Source organism: Prionailurus viverrinus, chromosome E2 (assembly GCF_022837055.1).
Source record: "Prionailurus viverrinus isolate Anna chromosome E2, UM_Priviv_1.0, whole genome shotgun sequence".
Classification (NCBI taxonomy): domain Eukaryota; kingdom Metazoa; phylum Chordata; class Mammalia; order Carnivora; family Felidae; genus Prionailurus; species Prionailurus viverrinus.
Window position 1 is genome coordinate 44628588 of NC_062575.1, and position 20731 is coordinate 44649318.

The 20731-nt window shown below is 49.3% G+C and overlaps 2 protein-coding genes across 2 annotated transcripts; both read left to right on the forward strand.

Moving 5' to 3' along the window:
* FFAR1 (free fatty acid receptor 1) lies at positions 1 to 963 on the forward strand. Its single transcript, XM_047836940.1, has one exon. The coding sequence runs from the start codon at positions 1 to 3 to the stop codon at positions 961 to 963; it is 963 nt and encodes a 320-aa protein (XP_047692896.1).
* Positions 963 to 6372, forward strand: FFAR3 (free fatty acid receptor 3). The gene is made up of 2 exons (XM_047836926.1): positions 963 to 1104; positions 4881 to 6372. Exons 1-2 carry the CDS (start codon positions 963 to 965, stop codon positions 5849 to 5851), a joined length of 1113 nt encoding a protein of 370 aa, XP_047692882.1. The 3' UTR covers positions 5852 to 6372.
* The last annotated feature ends 14359 nt before the right edge of the window (positions 6373 to 20731 follow it).

Sequence of the window (20731 nt, forward strand, 5' to 3'; positions counted from 1 at the left end):
ATGGACCTGCCCCCGCAGCTCTCCTTCGCCCTCTACGTGGCCGCCTTTGCACTGGGCTTCCCACTCAACGCCCTGGCCATTGGGGGCGCCGTGTCCCATGCCCGGCTCCGCCTCACCCCCAGCCTTGTCTATGCCCTCCACCTAGGCTGCTCTGACCTCCTGCTGGCAGCCTCTCTGCCCCTGAAGGCGGTGGAGGCCCTGGCCTTGGGCGCCTGGCCTCTGCCGGCCTCGCTCTGTCCTGCCTTTGCCCTGGCCCACTTTGCTCCGCTCTATGCTGGCGGGGGCTTCCTGGCTGCCTTGAGTGTCGGCCGCTACCTGGGGGCTGCCTTCCCCTTGGGGTACCAAGCTGCCCGGAGGCCGCGTTATTCCTGGGGTGTGTGTGTGGCCATATGGGCCCTTGTCCTCTGTCACCTGGGGCTGGTCTTTGGGTTGGAGGCTCCAGGAGGCTGGACGGACAATACCAACAGCTCCCTGGGCATCAACACGCCAGTGAACGGCTCTCCGGTCTGCCTGGAGGCCTGGGACCCGGCCTCAGCGGGCCCTGCTCGCCTCAGCCTTTCTCTCCTGCTCTTCTTCCTCCCCCTGACCATCACAGCCTTCTGTTACGTGGGCTGCCTCCGGGCACTGGCCCGGTCAGGCCTGAGCCACAGACGGAAGCTGAGGGCAGCCTGGGTGGCCGGCGGGGCTCTGCTCACACTGCTGCTCTGCTTAGGGCCTTACAATGCCTCCAACGTGGCTGCCTTCCTGCACCCCGACACGGGGGGCCACTGGCGGAAACTGGGGCTCATCACGGGTGCCTGGAGTGTGGTGCTCAACCCGTTGGTGACTGGCTACCTGGGAGGGGGTGCCGGCCGGGCGACAAGTGTGGCGAGAACGAAGGGAGGGACATCCCAGAAGCAGCAGCCGCCGCTGGAGAGAAGGGGCATGGAGCAGGGGAGGCCGGCTGCTCTCGCAGGCCCCTGATGGGGACTGCGCCGAAGGAACTGCAGGGCGGCCTTGCCTGGAAGCACCCTTGGAACCGCTTATGGGAAGAACTGAGCCTGGCCGAAGACCGCATCCCAGTGGAGGGAAGACGGAGGCCAGGGGCCAGGTCACAGGAGGAAGGTAAGCTTGCCTCTGCATACATCAGCGTGACTCCCCACCTCTGCCTGTCCCTCTTCTCCTCGCGCCCACCTGCCAATGCTGTAGACATTCTCTTCCAGTCTAGAGGAAATGCCACACTGATGATACGTTCGGGGGGATGCTGTTCCCCAAACATCTCCTAGGAAAGAATATTTTAATTTCTGAACACAAGAGAAGAGGCAGGAGGCAAGATACTGACACTGTTATGCCGTCTGGCACTCACAAGAGGGCAGCACTGGAACTGTGAACAGGAAGTTGGTAGGAAAAGACGCCTCCTCCGTAGGGAGAGAAAATACTAGAGAAAATACACACCACGAAGAGTCCCTAACAAATAGAGTCTCTGATATGGGACAGTCACCACGGCGAGTGCTTTACAAGTGTTGTCCCATTTCATACTCACACAATCCTTTGATTTGGCTACGCAGCTGCCGTACAGATGGGCAGGTTGTTCACTGCACGAGAGTGCCAGGCAGACGGACAAACATCGACTAAAGTCTAGCCTGTGCTGTGCTCACTGATCCATGTGCCCGGCATGGGACTACTTCCATCCAGAGGAAGGAGCACGTTATTCTAATTTGAACAAAGATATCACCCACTCCTCAAGCAGGGCGCCTCGGTGGAGGGCGCTACCGCCTGGAGTGGGGTGCCTTTTCCTAATCTGTACAAAGGCGCCCCTTAAGTTAGCTATGGTCCCGGAGCCAAGTATTATTATCATCTTCATTTTGCAGGATTAAGGAATTTTCCTGAGGCTCTACAGCAAGGAAGGGGTGGACGCGTGATGCGATCCTTCAAGGCAGGACCCCCGAGGGTCAGGGGACATATGAAAGAACTTGAGGTATCGGTGTGAACGCCCGTCCTTGTGGTCCACTTTGCAAAGGCAAACAGTGGCACCCTGAACCCGTGAGAGCAGGGAGAGGAGAGTGGTCATGGAGGAGACAAACATCTGGGCACCTGCTCTGATGAGGCAAGATGCAGGAAGCAGACTTGTTCCTCTAAAGGCGATCACGCCACGAGCATAGCCTATGCCACAGAACGGGTAGCTACATGCCTGGCGTGCACGCGCTGGTTTATACAAGCTACCTCTTTTTATGCGTCAGTGACTACAAGGGCAAGGGATTTCATTTGCTCATCTGCCCCCAGCACCTTAGAAGGGAGCTTGGCACGTAGTAGCAGGTTCTCAGGAAGTGTTTGCCGAACGAATGAATGCTCGCAAGAGCCTTCCAAAGAAAATTTCATTATCTGTTTCACATGAAAACAGACCAGAGAAGTTACATAACTTGCCCGCGGCTCCGCAGAAGCAAGAAACAAGTTTATTGCCTGCACAGCGGTGATAGCAGAGAATTTCAGTAAAAGCCCGAACTCCTGAGCACAAGCGGCCTCACTGCCCCTTCCCATAAAGCCAGGGACGCTCTCTCCCACCGCTCTGGAGCTCCAGCTGGTGCTGGGCCACTTGTTCCGGAGAATTGCACCTCCTCCATTTGGCGGTGGAATTTAGTTCCTCCCGAGGGTCCACGACGCCCCACGTGATCCGCCCCCCAGCACCCTGGTGACCCCCACCCCGTCAGCCCTAAGCCTCCTAGAGGCCCCCCCCAGCAGATTAGCCTGCGCACCCGCCTTTCTGCTTGCCTGAAGGGCCTCCCCAGTGGTTCTCTGCCTCTGTTAGTCTGTCCTACCCTCCTACCACTCAATCCCCTTAGACCTCACCACCACCAGACCCACGGCAGCAACATCTTTGTTTTGCTCACCATTTTTTTTTTCAACGTTTATTTATTTTTGGGACAGAGAGAGACAGAGCATGAACGGGGGAGGGGCAGAGAGAGAGAGGGAGACACAGAATCGGAAACAGGCTCCAGGCTCTGAGCCATCAGCCCCCAGAGCCCGACGCGGGGCTCGAACTCCCGGACCGCGAGATCGTGACCTGGCTGAAGTCGGACGCGTAACCGACTGCGCCACCCAGGCGCCCCTGCTCCCCATTTTTAACAACTTACTTGAGATAAAATTTACGTATCATAAAATTCACCCATTTCAAGTGTACACGTCAAGGGTTTTTAGTACACTAAGGCTTGCAACTATCACTATAATCCAGGTTAGAACACGGTCGTCACCCCAGTAAGAGCCCTCCTGCTCGTTTACAGCTGATTCCATTTCCCCCTACGTCCCCAGGCAACCGGCAATCGACTTTCTACTTTCTGTCTCCATAAAGTCGCCTATCTTGGACAATTCATATAAACGGAAACATACGATATATGGTCTTTTATGTCCGGCTTGTTTCACGTGGCATCATGTTTTTGAGCTTCACCCATATTCTGGGCGTTTCATTCCTTCCTATCGCCAAAGAGTATTCCATCGCGTGCATATGCCACGTGGTGGATCCGTTCGCCAGCTGATGGGCCCCCAGGGGATGTTTCTACTTTGGGGCCATTATGAACATTGCTTAAGTAGATACCTATTAGTGGAGCTGGGTCACTTGGTAGATTCACGTGAACTGGTCATACCCTGTCGCTGTTTGGGAAGAAACTGCTTCCCAAAGGCACCCTACAATTTTATATTTTTACCAGCAAAGTATGAGGACCCTCATTCCTCCACATCCTCCCCACCACTTGGTATCATCTAATTTTTTGCTTATGGCCATCCCAGCGGGTACAGAACGGTATCTCATTATGTTCCATAAATATTTGAATGAATACATAAAGAAGAAGTCTCTGAAGCTGGACAGAGCTTCAGTTTGAACCCTGCTGGTGATGCTTAACAGGCTGCAGCAGTGAGTCACCTCCCCACTGTGAGGCGAAGGGCAGGTTGGCGATGCCCTCAGAAGCAGAGTGCCTGCCACGGATTACGTGCCCCCTCGATCATCATTATCATCATTAGTGCTGTTGTTATTCCCATCACCCCAGAGACAAGCCCACACCCATGACTGCGATGTTGGCGGCTAACATCTGTTAGTACTTACCATAACATGCCCGCTTCCCTTCTCAGCACTCGACAGGCAGCAGCAATGCCTTAATCTAACAAAACCCTACGAAACTGGTACTGTGATTATCCCTGCTTTGCAGACGAGAAAGCAGAGATCGAGAGTTTGGGTCACTTGCCCCAAATCCCAGAGTTAGTGACGGAGCCGGCATCGCACCCGGGCTCTGGCTCCGGAGCACGGGCCCTCCATCACTGCGTCGTGCTTCCTGCCCTTACAAGGCAAGTTGGACGACCGCCATTCCAGAGAAGCAGATGCAATTCAAGCGGAGGATCAGGGAGGGGAAGATGAGGTCGGCTCGGGGCTGGGGAGAGCATCCCCTCCGAGGCAGCCGGAGAGAGAGCACGCCGCCGCGGTGGAATTTGCTCCTCATTTTGCATACTCACGCGGCGCTGGTGATGGAGCAAAAGGCATCTTTTGTGCGATTGCCCAACGGTGAATGAGGTCATCCGTCTTTATCAGTTCTGCCAGATAAATAGCTAACTATACTTCTCTAGAGGAGCCGGCGAGGTGCTGGGGGAAAAGCAGTTGGGTTCTCAAATAAGCAGGTGAGCACGGGGCTCTGGGGGGTCTGGAGGGGGAGCCTCGGCGCTTGCTTTTCTCAGGGAAGGGACAGGCGACAGGGTATGACCAGGAAGACAGGCAGGCTGACGCTGCTGGGGAAAGCATCAGGGGGGCAATGAGGGAGTCGGGGCGGTGACAGTGTTCCCTGCCAACGGTCGAGATGCTGTCGGCATGGGGCACCAAGGTCCCCACCCAGACTGCCACCTCCGTCCGCCTCTTTCTCCAGTGGCCATCACCATGGACACCAGCCCGGACCGGTCCTTCTCCCCCGGCAGTCACTGGCTCTACTTCTCCGTGTACCTCTTCACCTTCCTCGTGGGGCTCCCCCTCAACCTGGCGGCCCTGGTGATCTTCGTGGGCAAGCTGCGGCGCCGCCCGGTGGCTGTGGACGTGCTCTTGCTCAACCTGACGCTCTCAGACCTGCTCCTGCTGCTCTTCCTGCCCTTCCGCATGGTGGAGGCGGCCAACGGCATGCGCTGGCCCCTGCCCTTCATCTTCTGCCCCCTCTCCGGATCCCTCTTCTTCACCACCCTCTACCTCACCTCCCTCTTCCTGGCAGCTGTGAGCGTCGAACGCTTCCTCAGCGTGGCCTACCCGCTGTGGTACAAGGCCCGGCCGAGGCCGGGACAGGCCGGCCTGGTCAGCGGGGCCTGCTGGCTCCTGGCTGCCGCTCACTGCAGCGTGGTCTACGTGATGGAATTCTCCGGGGAGGCCACCAACGGCACCTGCTACCTGGAGTTCCAGAAGGACCAGCTGGCGATTCTCCTGCCCGTCAGGCTGGAGATGGCTGTGGTCCTTTTTGGGGTGCCCCTGCTCATCACCATCTACTGCTACAGCCACCTGGTGTGGGTGCTCAGCAGAGGCACCAACCACCGGCGGCGGCGGAGGGTGGTTGGGCTCGTGGTGGCCACGCTGCTCAACTTCCTCGTCTGCTTTGGGCCCTACAACGTGTCCCACGTCGTGGGCTACATCCAGGGTGAAAGCCCGGCGTGGAGAAGTTACGTGCTGCTCCTCAGCACCTTGAACTCCTGCGTCGACCCGCTTGTCTACTACTTTTCATCCTCTGGGTTTCAGGCTGACTTTCAGGGGCTGCTGAGGAGGCTGACGGGGGCCTGGGGCCCTTGGAGGCAGGAGGACAGCATGCAACTGAAGGACAAGAATGAGGAGGGGGGCAGCCGGGGGAGCTGTCCAACGTAGAGAACAGGAGGGAGACTCCTGGAGGGCTGTGGAGCAGGCTGGGCTGCCGAGGGGCCTGGCGGGGGCTCTCGTAGCTCAAGTCGGGCAGGACCGGGGAGCAGGGGGCTGGGGACTGACGTGACTGAGCACCAGGCTGTGCTCACCCAAGCCCGGCTCTCGGTCTCACCCAACTGCCCTCGCTTCCCATCCCCTGCCCCCCAGGGATTCAGCCCTGGGAAACAGGAGGAGGGCGGGCACCAGAGAAGCGGGAGCCCCCACGGCCAGCTCCTGGGCTTTCCTTAAGGTGACGGAGGAGGAATCGACCGCAGTGACGAAGGCCTGAGAGATGTGCCAGGCAGTGGAAGAAGCCACCCTTCAGAGCTGTTCCTTCCCAGCAGGGTGGGAGTGGGGACACAGGCCAGGCTTCAGGGAGCATCCTGCTCTCACAGAAGGTTCCCATTGTTCAGTAAATTCAGACTTTTAGGGACATTTATGAAAAATTACAGTAGAAAAGTTACCAATAAATTTGGTAGCAAGCAAAAGAGAACGGTCTTTCCTTTTTTTTTTTTTTTTTGTTTTTTTTTTTTGCTTATGATGTATCTGCATCGGGTGGGATTGATGGATGGAAGGATAAAACACCCAGACTCCGGAGGGAAAGGGCTAAACCATAGGATGCCTAGATGTCGGGAGAGGATCCAGGTTGGAGGCATAGAAATACCAGCTCACTTAGGGGAACGACTTGGCCTGACCCATTATCTTCTTCGATAACTCTGTGGCAGGTACTGTTATTAAATGAGCAAGTGAGAATAACTCACTTTACACACGAGGGAATGGGCCCAGGCAGGTGAAGCCTTCTACCTGAGATCCTACAGCCAGTAAGTGACTGAAGCAGGACTGGAGGCTGGAATTAGGCGACTCGGAGTCCCGTGCCCCTCACCCACTCTGCTCTCCTGACTCCAGCTGCGTATCATCCGTATGATGCCATATGGATGATGCCTAGTCTGGCTTCCAGAGCCAGTGAGCCAGTGTGGCCGGGACAAATGTAAACAGGCCACGAGGAAAACTGGAACTACATGCAAAGCAGCTCAGCTCACTGCGTTGCTAAGTCCTCTTCCCCTATTCTTTATTAGAAACCCACTTGAAAAAATAAATTAGTCAGCACAGTTGACTTCAAAGATAGATGCATACTCTTAGCTATTTTTAGCGAGATGTGACCATTTAGTAAGTTTGCCTTTCTCCCTGAGGAGTGGTGCATGAGAAACAGTCGGTTAGAGCCTCCTCGCCCAGCAAGGCAACCAGAGACATGTGGGCACGTGTTGGCACTCACTTGGCCTTAGTTCAAAAACATTTGTTGTGCACTCACAGTGTGCAGGTGGCTGGGCTGAGAACCGTGTGCAGGTGGCTGGGCTGAGAACGGCAAGGACTTTTAACATTAGCGTCTATTTCTTGCTGGGGTTAAGGTCGCTGGAGAATGAGGGCTGGCTGTGGGTGAGGGATTGGGTTTCAGGTGGAAGGAGAGAGCCATCATCTCGGTGCAGAGATGAAGGCCTGAGCTGTCTCTCTGACCTGTGACTCATCTTCTGTCCCAAGGAACTCAGTCCCTGGTGGAAGCTAAGAAGTTAATATAAATATGAGTCTACGTGGTTCAGAAAGGGAACAAGGGTGACAGGGAGTCCTGCGACTCCAAAACTGGTAACAAGGACCCAACTGGGGACAAAAAGGAGTTGGAAACTCCACATTCTAGAGAGAGCCATGAACAATAGGAGCCTGACCCTTTTCTCAGGGTTTATCATGAAGAATAAGAGGCAGCTTAGAGGGCTTTGCTGCTTCCAACCATCACCCAGCCCTACCCCCTCCCCAGTCTGTATAAGCAAAAGGCTAGGGGTGGGGAGGGTGAAAAGTCATCAGACGCTGGGGCCATTGTCTGGGTGGTGGTGAGGGGACTGCGGTAGTATTTTCCAGATTTTGCAGAAGCCAAGGGAAAGGGCTGTTCAGAGAAGAATGGAAGGTGTATCCTGGGACTAAAGCAGAGAAACGAGACTGGCAGACAGAGGGCGTGGGAGCACGTGTGTGAGTGACGAGCATCGTGCCCTCTCCCCGGTTGGCAGAGCAAGCATGTGGGGGGCCCCCAAGGGGGAGGTGGAAATTCTGGGGATGCCAGAAGAGGTCAAGCCAGCTTGGATCTCCCAAGACAGCGGTCAGAAGAACACAGTTCTAGCTGCAAAAGAGAGCCAGTAATTGGGCACCTGACTCACAATGGACACCAAAAGCTACTCAATATTTAGCTACAGCACTGTTTCTCAAATTTCTTTGTATCTCTGTCCTCTCAAGGAGCCTTTTTGGATATTTTTTCCTATTCAGCACCTTACTCTTCCCTGCCTGTGAAACTTTAATACAACAGACACACTCTATACCTACTCCTGTGTGTGCATGGCCCTTTGAAAGCCACAAACCATTGCTTCCTTGGAACTAATTTTCGCCTCTCTGGGGGGCAATGTTGGCCCTGCTGAGAATCCATGAGCTAGAGAACCCATCCCACAGAGTGATAAAGCCTGTCTCACTCAACCGTAGCCCCGTGAGGTGAAGTTTATTATCCTTCTGGAGCAAAGGAGACCCCATTCCAGAGGAAGCATGGGCGTCTCACAAGAGAAGAGACAGGGCTAGTGTAGAATTTGGGGTAAGGGGACTGTTTAGGTGAAGTTTCAGTGAAGCAGTGCTTGCCAGGCTCTGAGCTAAGCAGGCCTGTATGCAAAGAGGTCAATTTCAGGCCTGGGCTGAGAAGCGGACTCAGGGTCCTGTTCCTTTGGAAAATACGAATAAATGATAAAGGTAGGATTTTTGTCTGAAAACTCGTTGTCTGAAGCTCTGGGGGTTGAAAAGCTTTTGCCGCTCAGATCCTCCTAGCAGCAGAGGGATACTCCATTCTTACTGAAAGGATTTCAAACAGCCAAGTTTCTGACAGTCTGTGATTTTAGAGAACAAGGTTTCTCAGCAATATAACTTGGCTAGTTAACAAAACAAATTTTTAGGGGCTTCTGGTAGCTCAGTCAGTTAAGTGTCTGTCTGACTCTTGATTTCAGCTCAGGTCACGATCTTACGGCTTATGATTTCGAGCCCTACATTGGGCTCTGTGCTGACAGTGCAAAGCCTGTTTGGGACTCTCTCTTTCTCCCTCCCTCTCTCTCTCTGCCCCTCCCTTGCTTGTGCTCTCTCTCTCTCAAAATAAATAAATAAACTTAAAAAACAAACAGGTTTTTAAAGGTTTACAAAAGGAACTCATTGATGGCCATGATGGAGGAGGAGAATTTCCCTTTTAGAAGGAAGGGTTCCCCCTTCAGCAAGCCCTAGGGCAGCACAACCCAGAAGGGTAGGAGGAAGGGTAGACTTGCCTCATCCCTGCCACAGGTTCCCAGGGCCATAGGTTAAGGCTTAGCTTATAGGACAGAGAGAGGAGGCCAGAAGTTTTAAATCTCCAAGTGTGGCCAGAAACCTACTCACAAAATCATTAAGAAACTGGCAGGGACAGTTCAATACAGGCAGGACAGTTCAATACAAAGCAGTGAGTAGTTCACCTGCTACAGGCTTGTGCCACAAGTCAAACTATTTATAAACCAATTCCCCATCAGAGGAGGGCAGAGGGGCAAGCAGGAAGCAGAGAGGAAGCTGGGTATATGGGAAGGCAGGCTGACTTGATGACTTTTCCTGAGTTAAATACATCACCGGAGACCAGAGTCTTTGGGTATTTTAGCAAGTGACCTCTCAGCCTGTGAATGCGCCCAGCAGGGCAAGGGAAGCTGTAATACAAAGCAGGAGAGGTAAATCTGCTTCATGTGGATGCTGGGAGGAGGTGCAAAAAGTAGGCCAGGTCCGGGTTGGGAGGGAGGAATAGATGGGGTGAGCAGGAATCCTGGGATTCTGCAAAAGTAGTTGCAACAATCATCCAAAAGCAGGAAGCAGAGTGGCAATAAAAGAAAGAATGTGAAAGAAGCCAGGCTGTAAATTCTGGGAGAGGAGAATTAGAAGTGGGACACAGAGTTTGCAATGGAGGAAACAAGTAAAGTGAAATAGTGTGAGAAAGCGCTCAACTCTTTACCTTCCTCTCTCTGATATGACCTCTCTGGTAAAAAAAAAAAAAAAAAAAAAGTTATTACAGGCATCTGTGGCCCCTAAAACTCTGCAAAGTCTTCTGACTTCCTTTTAAAGTCAGTTCTGAGGGGCGCCTGGGTGGCGCAGTCGGTTAAGCGTCCGACTTCAGCCAGGTCACGATCTCGCGGTCCGGGAGTTCGAGCCCCGCGTCGGGCTCTGGGCTGATGGCTCAGAGCCTGGAGCCTGTTTCCGATTCTGTGTCTCCCTCTCTCTCTGCCCCTCCCCCGTTCATGCTCTGTCTCTCTCTGTCCCAAAAATAAATAAAAAACGTTGAAAAAAAAATTTAAAGTCAGTTCTGAAAAACCATCCAGATGGAGGGAGATCAAGGCACCAAGATGGCAGCCTGTGATCTCGGAAGAGGAAACTGAGATCACACTCCAGAAAAAGAATGGGATAGAAGAAATGAAGTCTGAGAAACCTGGTGGTAGTGGGATGGGTAGTGGGTAGTGGGTAGTGGGGTAGTGGGTGAACCAGAGTTCACCCCCCATGGAAGCGTGGAGCGAGGGAAGAGTAAATATTGCAGAAGACGGAATGGGGTATTTTTGGAAGGGAGGTGATTTTAACTGAATTTAGACTCATTTCACTGAATTTGGACAACCAAATCAAGAATCTCCTGTTGCAGATCCCCCAGCCCCAGGGTCAATTTGTAAATGGCACTGACCACACCATTCTTTTTTTTTTTTTTTTTTTAAATTTTTTTTTTCAACGTTTATTTATTTTTGGGACAGAGAGAGACAGAGCATGAACGGGGGAGGGGCAGAGAGAGAAGGAGACACAGAATCGGAAACAGGCTCCAGGCTCTGAGCCATCAGCCCAGAGCCTGACGCGGGGCTCGAACTCACAGACCGCGAGATCGTGACCTGGCTGAAGTCGGACGCTTAACCGACTGCGCCACCCAGGCGCCCCTGACCACACCATTCTTGTTCCCATTTCTTGGTGACTGCTCTCAGGCAGAACACACAATGACCCAATTCTAGCCAGAAAAATTCTAGCTCTCAGGAAGAACACACAATGACCCAATTCTAGCCAGTAAGAGGTCTGCTGGTGGGGGGTCTCCGGGAAGCCATATTGAAAGAGAGAGATGTGTGAAGAGCTACCCTCTGGCTTCCTGGTTTGGAAACTTTGATGTGAGGATGTGACACTTGGAATTGCAGCAGCCATTTGGGGGCCATCGTGCCACAAACTTGAGGAAGGATGCGAACAAGCTAAAGGTGGTGGAGGAGAAGGACAAAAAGGCCTTGCTGAATTGGGACCCCCACCTCCACACTCACTGTTAATAAACATTCCTATAGCTGACTCACCATTAGCCAGATAGCCGCTAACGTGCAGCCAAATGCATCTTAACTGTAACGGATAAGCCTCTGTCTAAGCATCCTATATCCTATATCCTGTCACCACTTGGTGACATCTTCTCTTCCTCTAAATTATTTTATGATGCTGGAATCTCTAAATTCTATTTGCTTTGAAGGAGCTATAAAATCCTAGTGTTTATCTTACCTATTCTAGCTGGGCTCAAAGGAGGTTTCTCCAGTCAGTAGCTCTGGCACCAAGATGTCAGGACTCCCCTCATTCGAAGGCTCTAAACAGCTAACAGGCTGGGGCTGTATGGACATATTACAAAATGAAAAACACACCTACTGGATGGGACCCTTTTTGAGGTTGAGGAGCATCTGACTGATGGTCTGGGCTGTAAGCTCCTCTCCTTTTATTGATAAAAATTCCCATGCTTGGATGTAAGACCTAAATATGAGACAGAAAACCGTGAAAACCCTAGAGGAGAAAACAGGCAACAATCTCTTTGACATCAGGTGCAGCAACTTCTTACTAGACAGGTCTCCAGAGGCAAGGGAAACAAAAGCAAAAATGAACTATTGGGACCTCATCAAGATCAAAACCTTCTGCACAGCAAAGGAAACAATCAACAAAACTAAAAGGCAACTGATGGAATGGGAGAAGATATTTGCAAGTGACATATTAAATAAATAAAAGGCTAGTAGCCAAAATCTATAAAGAACTTATCAAACTCAACACCCAAGAAACAAATAATCCAGTGAAGAAATGGCCAAAAGACATGAACAGACACTTTTCCAAAGAAGACATCCAGATAGCTAACAGACACATGAAAAGATGTTCAACATCACTCATCATCAGGGAAATACAAATCAAAACCAAAATGAGTTACCACCTCTCCCTTGTCAGAATGGCTAAAATGAACAATTCAGGAAACAACAGATGTTGGCGAGGATATGGAGAAAGGGGAACACTTTTGCACTGTTGGTGGGAACGCAAACTGGTGCAGCTGCTCTGGAAAACAGTGTGGAGGTTCCTCAAAAAATTAAAAATAGAACTACCCTATGACCCAGCAATAGCACTACTAGGAATTTATCCAAAGGATACAGGAGTGCTGACTCATAGGGGCACGTGTACTCCAATGTTTATAGCAGCACTTTCAACAACAGCCAAATTATGGAAAGAGCCCAAATGTCCATCATCTGATGAATGGATAAAGAAGATGTGGTTTATATATACAATGGAATACTACTTGGCAATGAGAAAGAATGTAATTCTGCCATTTGCAACAACATGGATGGAACTGGGGGGTATTATGCTAAGTGACATAAGTCAGTCAGAGAAAAAGATAGCCTATGTTTTCACTCATATGTGGAATTTGAGAAACTTAACAGAAGACCATGGGGGAAGGGAAGGGGAAAAAATAGTTTCAAACAGAGAGGAAGGCAAACCATAAGAGACTCTTAAATACAGAGAACAAACTGAAGGTTGATGGGGGGGGAGTGCGGGGCAGAGGGGAAAATGGGTGATGGGCATTGAGGAGGGCACGTCTTGGGATGAGCACTGGGTGTTGTATGTATGCGATGAATCACGGGAATCTACTCCCGAAGCCAAGAGCACACTGTTGTACACTCTATATTCGCTAACTTGACAATAAATTATATAAAAATAAATAAATAAAATAACCAAGAAAAAAAATTCCCATGCTTATTATGGGACATAGATTGCCATGGAAACAAGAGAGTGTTGAATGAATGGGGATGGGGATCGTGAGTGATGTCCTGTGGAAAGACACTTGGCCCCAGTCGGTGTTCTTAGAAACAGGAGAGCTACCCAGTCTTCCTGCCTGTGGAGTCACTGTACCACAGGTAATGGCTACATGAAGATGAGGAGATGATTTCCTGGATGTCTAATTCACCACTTAACAATTTATGCCCACAATTAGGGGCTTGCTGCTTACCGTGTCCCTGCACCCCCGTCCCCTTTCTGGTAATTGTTTCCTAGTGGTTCTTGGTGCTTAGAGCACAAACCTCCCCTTCCCAACACCCTAGAAACCGCCTTCAAAATAACTCAGTGTTTGTTTATCCTTCGGAAAACAATCAAATTATATGCTGTGAATCAAAAGGTCAGCTGGAAAAGATGTAAACAGGAAAGTTCACTGCAGAGCGAACTGAACAAACAGGCCAGCAAGCTTGGGCCCCGGGTGGGGGTAGTGGCAGCTGCTGTCGTTGCACGCCAACCGGACCCCAGCCAGCCTGGTGAGGCATCCGGCCAGGCTCCGGGACCAGAGAGACGCACAAGGGCTTTGGAGGCATCACTTCTGACCTCACAACCCGGCGATGTCTTCCTGGGTGTCACTCAGGAGGATGAGAGCAACCCCGTGAACGCAGACTATACAGAGATATTCACGGCAGCTTTGATCATAATAGCCCCATTCGGGAAATGGTGCAGGTGACCATCGAAAGCAAAAGGATGTGGGGCCATCTGGGTGGCTCAGTCGGTTAAGCGTCTGACTTCGGCTCAGGTCATGATCTGGTGGTTCACGGGTTCAAGCCCCGCGTTGGGGTCTGTGCCGACAGCTCAGAGCCTGGAGCCTGCTTCCGATTCTGTGCCTCCGTCTCTCTCTGCCCCTCCCCTGCTCGCGCTCTGTCTCTCTCTCTCTCAAAAATAAACATTAAAAAAAAAATTGTTTTAAAAAGAGAATGGATGTGAAAACTGTGATGTAGCCATGCAACGGCATACCCCTAGGCAATAAAAGTAACACACTGCTGGCAAAGGTGACCATACAGCCTCTGACTCTGACACTGTGATTTATCATAAAAAATGTATTTGGTCTTCAGCCAAGGATTATAGTTGTCCAGCGGTGGCCCATTCCTGCCACAGAGCTCCTAAAAGCTTTGGGATTTCCTAAGCGATGAGAGCAACGAAGCCGTCTTTTGTTATGCGGCGGTGACTCTTGGACCCCCACCTAAAAGTGGGGGCGAGGTGCCAGAGAAACCAACTGAGGGATTAGAGGGTTGGTATTTTCAGTCCTGACCTTCTGACTTCTGGAGACAGGGGGAGGCGCTGGAGGTTGAATCAGTCCCAATGGCCTACGTAATCAATGAATCAATCGTGCCCGTGTAATGAAGCCTCCATATGAACTCAAACGAGCGGGGCTCAGAATGCTTCCACTTGGTGAACACGTGGAGATTTGGGGAGAGCGGAGCACTAGGAGAGGGTATGGAAGCTTCACACGCCTCCCCCATCTCATGCTTTGCTCTATGTGTCTCTTCCATCTGGCTGTCCCTGGGTCATGGCCTTTTAGAACTGATGGGCGATCTCGTATGTAAAATGTATCTGTGAGTTCTGTGAACCGCTCTAGCAAATTCACTGAACCCAAAAAGGGGGTCATGGTTACCTCGAACTGTAGCCAGTGTGTCAGAAGCACAGGTGACAGCTTGGACCAGCAACTGGTGTCTGACATGGCGGCGGAGTGCGTGGGGGTAGGGTAGTCTTGTAGGACCGAGCCCCTTGAGCTGTGGAATGTGACACTATCTCTAGGGAGAGTTAAGTTGCATCGCAAGACACCCAGCTGGTATCTAGAGAATTGCTTGGTGGTGTGGGGGAGGCCATCCCCCCCCACCCCTGTTCAGAATTGGTCCCAGAACCCCTGTACTGAGAGAAAGCAGATCAGTGGTTGCCAGGAGCCACAGAGGAGAAGGGGGAAGGATGAATGGGGAAGATGCCAGAGGGACATTTGAGAGTGATGGAAGTGTTCTAGAATTCGACTGGGATAGGGGGTTACAGAGATTTCTACGTTTGTCAAAACCTCTCGAACTGTGTGCTTAAAATGGCTGCATTTTTATTGCGTGTAAATTTAGCCTCTCTAAAAATAGTTGATTAAAAAAAGTCATGTCACCTCGGCTCTCTGTGTCACCTCATATTATATGTGTACATAACGTCGGCGATCAACCTTCCCACATTTCAAAAAGCCACGCAGGTCTCTGCTTTTGCTGTGCCCTTCTGCAGACGTGACTGCTGTAATACGGGCACCCAGGTTACAGGAAAGGGCAGAAACCATGGTGCAAGCATGTGATCGGTGGCAACCAGCTCTTATCTGGGTGCTGGAGACCCACACGGTCTATGGCCAACTGGGGAATGCAGAGCTCGTCAGAACTCAACTCCTGTCTTGCCACCAAGAAGGGCTGTGGGCTCAGGGCTGCCATACCTTCCTTCCAGCTGAAAACCCAGCTGTTACTGCTGTTTTTTGAAATCTTACCCCCTTTTTTTTTTTTTTAAGCCGATGAAACGTTAAAGTGTTGTGTGCGGTGAAAAAGAGGCAGGCCTGAGGGCTGTGATCTGGTTCTCAGGCTTCCAGTGTGGCCCCTGCAGCGGTGGACACCGAGGAGGGTTCAGATACTGGGAATGGGTGACGGAAGAAGCAGGAGGAAGTGTCATTTTGCCACAAGTGCAGCTCAGAGATAACTTTGCCCGGATCCGATGGCAAACAGCTGCAGAGATCTGCTGACTTTCTAAAATCGTTCTTAGCATTTCCAAGTCCCTGCTCTGGCCAGCAGCCCTGCTCTAAAGCTACCCGCCACCCCGCCCTCTCAGGGAGGTCTCTGGCGGACACAGGCAGGGCAGAGCAGAGGCGCCCACGGAGGAGCTCCCACAATCCCTGGGGGCCTCTATCTCAACCCTGGCTCCTCCTCCCGCTCCCATGCTCTGGTAGGCATTGTTCTGGAAGGCCGTCCCCTTTTGCTCTTGCTCTCCACCCTCTCTCCCCAGGTGTTCTAATCCATGACAACGGCTTTCACCATTGATGACTCCCAAATTTCCATCTCCAGCCCCAGACTCTTGTGCACCCAACTCTGAACATCTCAACTTCACACGTCCGAACTGAGCTCTTCATTCCCTTCCCCACATCTGAACCCCCACCCCAGCAACACCATCCACCTACCTGCCCCTGCCAGAAACCCAGGAATCTTTTTTTTTTAAAGGTTTCATTTTTTTTTTTAATTTTTAAAATGATCATACAATAAAAAGGAACTTTTTCAGGGAGGACTAAACAGTTCTGTGAATTTTAACACTCATGGATTCCTGTAACCACCACCACGATCAAGATAAACAACAGTTATAGTCACTTCTTCCCCTGGCTCCTAACCACCGACAACCACAGGTCTATCGTATTTATCTTTTCAAAAACGACACCTAAGTGGAAGCATCCAGTCTTTAACCTTTTGACACTTTCTTCTTCCACTCAGCAAAAGGTCTCTGAAATTCGCCCCGGTTACTGTGAGCATCACGGTTTGTTTCCTTTTAGTGCTAAGTGGTTCGTTCCACTGTCTGGCTACATCACCATTTGCTTATCCGTGCACCCACTGAAGGACACTTGGGTTCTTTCAGTTCAGGACAGTCATGGATAGAGCTGCTCGAAACATTCACGCACTGGTTTTCTGTGTGGACTCGGGTTTTCACTTCTCTGGGTCAAATATCCAGGAGAGGGATGGCTGAGTCATCTGGTACTTGAATGTTTCACTTTTAAAGATACCTTCCACCTGTTTGCTGTCGGTTGTACCACTCTGCATTCCTTCCAGCCATAGAAGAGACTCAGCACTCCGCCTCCTTGTGGCACCTGGTGGCCCTGGAGGCCGTTTGGACAGGTGTACAGTGGTCAGAAAGCCATTCTTAGAAGGCAACTATCCCACCAACGCACAACAGCCATTCTTGACGCCCACTCCCTTACTGACCACACGCAATTCATCATCGAGTCCTACTGCGTCTATCTCCAGAATGTGTCTGGCACAAACCTGCTTCTCTCCAATGCATAGCAACTAGGATCTCTTACCTGGACTCCAAAAGCTTCCAACCTGGCTTTTCTACTTGTCCTCATACTCAATGGTTCATATCACAGCTAGGGGGGGCCTTTGAAGAACATAATTGGATCGTGTCATTGTCTACTGTCCATTCCTATCCTCTCTTCCTGGCTTCCAGGCCCTATGCCATCTGTCCCTGCCTCTCCCGGTCTCTAAGCCCTTGGGGGCTCATCCTACTTTCATCGACATCACTCTGCTGGCCTGGCCTCGAGCAGCCAAGCTCTCAGTCTCTGCACACAGTTTCTCCTCTGCTTGACCTGGCCGGGTCACCTCTTCTTTCAGGTTCTCTTGCCAACGTCACTTTAGAGAGGCCTTCCCTGATCACCCCATCTAAAGTAACCCTCACCACTTGACATTATCCCACACTGCGCTAGGACAGTTTGATTTGCATATTTGGCTGTTCATTTTTTTAGTATGTGGTTCCTCCCTGTACTCTGGGGAGCCCTTGCCAGCAGTCACCATGTCTGTTTCATTTGTTCTGTATACCCAGGTGCCTAAAACAGTATCTAGCACAGAATAGGCATTTGGTACTTGATAAATAAATGAACGAGTAAGAAAAAGTATCTCTAATTTTCCACTGTTATAAATAATGCTACAAGGAACACCCTTTTCCATAAATGTCAGTGCATTTACACATTTTGTAAGAGATGCCGCTGTATTATATGGTACATGCATTTGATATTTTAAATATTGACAAATTACCTTCCCCAGATGAATCAACTCTGTCGCCAACCGTCTGTAGGAGGCTCCATACCTCTGCAACAAGGGGAAATATCACATTGTAGCTTTTTTTTAAGTTGGCATTTAAAATTCAGTAACTCGGTGTATTAGGGTCCTCCAGAGAAAGAGCCCATAGGATGTGTGTATGCGTGGAAAGAGATTTATCTAAGAAATTGGCTCATGTGACTGTAGTGGTTCGGGAGCCCAAAATCTGATGGAGGAGGCTGGCAGGCTGGAGACTCAGGTCCAAAAAGTTGCAGTTCAAGTCCAAAGGTAGTCTGGGGCTGGGAGACAAGGAGGAGTCAATGTGGCAAATGAAATATGAAGGCAGTCCGCTGGAGAACTCCCTCCTGCTCAGGGAAGGCCAGCCTTCTATTCAGGTCTTCAACTGATTGGAGGGAAATCTGCTTCACTCAAAGTCTACCAATGTAAATGTAAGTCTCATCCAAAAGTATCCTCACAGAAACATCTAGAATAACATTTGACCAAATACATGGGCACTGTGGCCCAGCCACGCTCATACATAAAATTAAGCATCCCCTCAGTACTATTTTACTTTTGATTTCTCTTATAAAAAGTGAGGTAGCAGGGTGCCTGGGTGGCTCAGTTGGTTAAGCATCTGACTTTTGATTTGGGCTCAGGTCATGATCTCACAGTTAATGATTTTGAGCCCCATGTCAGGCTCCATGCTGACCTGGATTCTCTCTCTCTGCCCCATTCTGGCTTGCGCGTGTGCATGCATGCATGCTCTCTCTCTCAAAATAAGTAAATAAACTTAAAAAAAAAATGAGGTAGCAAATATTTGCATATTGAATATAGTCATTTATCTTTTTTCCTATAGTTGCCTTTTTCTTATTAGTTTGCAGGGTATTTGCATATCTATCAATGTGTGCATTTACAAATGCTTTTTCAGTTTTATATGCAGAAAGATGGGGTCTTTTACTTTGTTAGTAACTTTTCCCATAGCTTTATATTTTTATGTACTAAAGTTTATCATTACTTCCATGACTTCTACATTTATGTCATGCTAGAAAGAAAGCCTTCTCAATTGCAAGGCTTAAAAGCGATCTTATATAATACCTACACAACTTCTATAGTTTTAAAAGATATATCTGATCTTCAGCATAGCTGGATTTTACTTTTATTGTCAAGTTGTAACTCTTTCAAACGTATACTCAACTATCCCAACATAATTTACTGAATAGCCCATTCCCTCCCACTGATGCGAAATGGGTTCGGATCACTTAATTAGAAAGAATCCTTCACATGTAATCAATACAATACATCACACTGTAATCAACTGCAGTACATCGTAAACAATAAGACATCATCATTTTTACCCATCCTATTAGCAAAAAATATTAAAGATTCAAAATATCCATTATTGGAGAAGGTGCACAGAAATGGGTACCCTCATACATGGTTGGTAGGAACGTAAATTACTGAACATTTTCAGGAAGATAATACATAAATAGCTATCAAAAAATTTAAAGAACATCTCTTTGACCCAGGAGTTCTATCAGTTATATATCTAAAAATCCATCTAACCAGTGGCGCCTGGGTGGCTCAGTTGATTAAGTGTCCGACTTTGGTGCAGGTCTTGATCTTGTGTTTCAAGCCTGGTTCAAAATCTGTCTCCCTCTCTCTATGCCCCTCCCCCGCTTGCACTCTGTCTCTCTGTCTCTCTCTCTTTCTCTCTCTCAAAAGTAAATAAACATTAAAAAAATTTTTAATACATGTAACGAAAATACATGTATTTAGATAGATAGACAGACAGACATTTACTGAAGCACTGTTTGTCATTACAAAAGACCTGAAAACTTCAATAATGTGACAGTTCATCAGACATTAAATAGTGAAAAATGAAGTTTGAAAGCAATATGCATAGTATTACTCCATCTATGCAATTTTTAAAACTTTACATTTCTATATGTACATATATGGATATAAATAAACAGATTACCCCTAGAAAGGAAGAAGTGCATTGGAGAAGTGAAGTAGCATTTCACATTTCACTTCTGTATTGTTGAATCCTTTGACAAGAAGGATATACTCTTGCATGATTATGTAAGCTTTTAAAATTAAAAAAAAAAAATAGTGGAGGAACATTCACCACCTTGATTCTGACCAAGCTGGAACACACAATAGGGCACAGAAGTGTCAGGTGCTTGCAAAAACAGACACATAGATCAATGGAACAGAATAGAAAACCCAGAAATGGACCTGCAAATGTATGGCCAACTAATCTTCAACAAAGGAGGAAAGAATATCCAGTGGAAAAAAGACAGTCTCTTCAGCAAATGGTGTTGGAGAAACTGGACAGTGACATGCAGAAGAATGAACCTGGACCACTTTCTTACACACAAAAAAAAAAACTTTTAATTTTAATTAGGCTTACACCATGCACAAAAAATAAACTCAAAATGGATGAAAGACCTAAATGTGAGACAGGAAACCATCAAAACCCTAGAGGAGAAAGCAGGCAAAAACCTCTTTGACCTCGGGTACAGCAACTTCTTACTAGACAGGTCTCCAGAGGCAAGGGAAACAAAAGCAAAAATGAACTATTGGGACCTCATCAAGATCAAAACCTTCTGCACAGCAAAGGAAACACTCAACAAAACTAAAAGGCAACTGATGGAATGGGAGAAGATATTTGCAAATGACATATTAAATAAATAAAAGGCTAGTAGCCAAAATCTATAAAGAACTTATCAAACTCAACACCCAAAAAACAAATAATCCAGTGAAGAAATGGCCAAAAGACATGAACAGACACTTTTCCAAAGAAGACATCCAGATAGCTAACAGACACATGAAAAGATGTTCAACATCACTCATCATCAGGGAAATACAAATCAAAACCAAAATGAGTTACCACCTCTCC

Coding starts and splice junctions, on each gene's coding strand:
- FFAR1 (XM_047836940.1), top strand. CDS start 1: ATGGACCTGCCCCCGCAGCTCTCCTTCGCCCTCTACGTGGCCGCCTTT.
- FFAR3 (XM_047836926.1), top strand. CDS start 963: ATGGGGACTGCGCCGAAGGAACTGCAGGGCGGCCTTGCCTGGAAGCAC. Junction 1,105..4,880: donor GGCCAGGTCACAGGAGGAAG/GTAAGCTTGCCT, acceptor CTCTTTCTCCAG/TGGCCATCACCATGGACACC.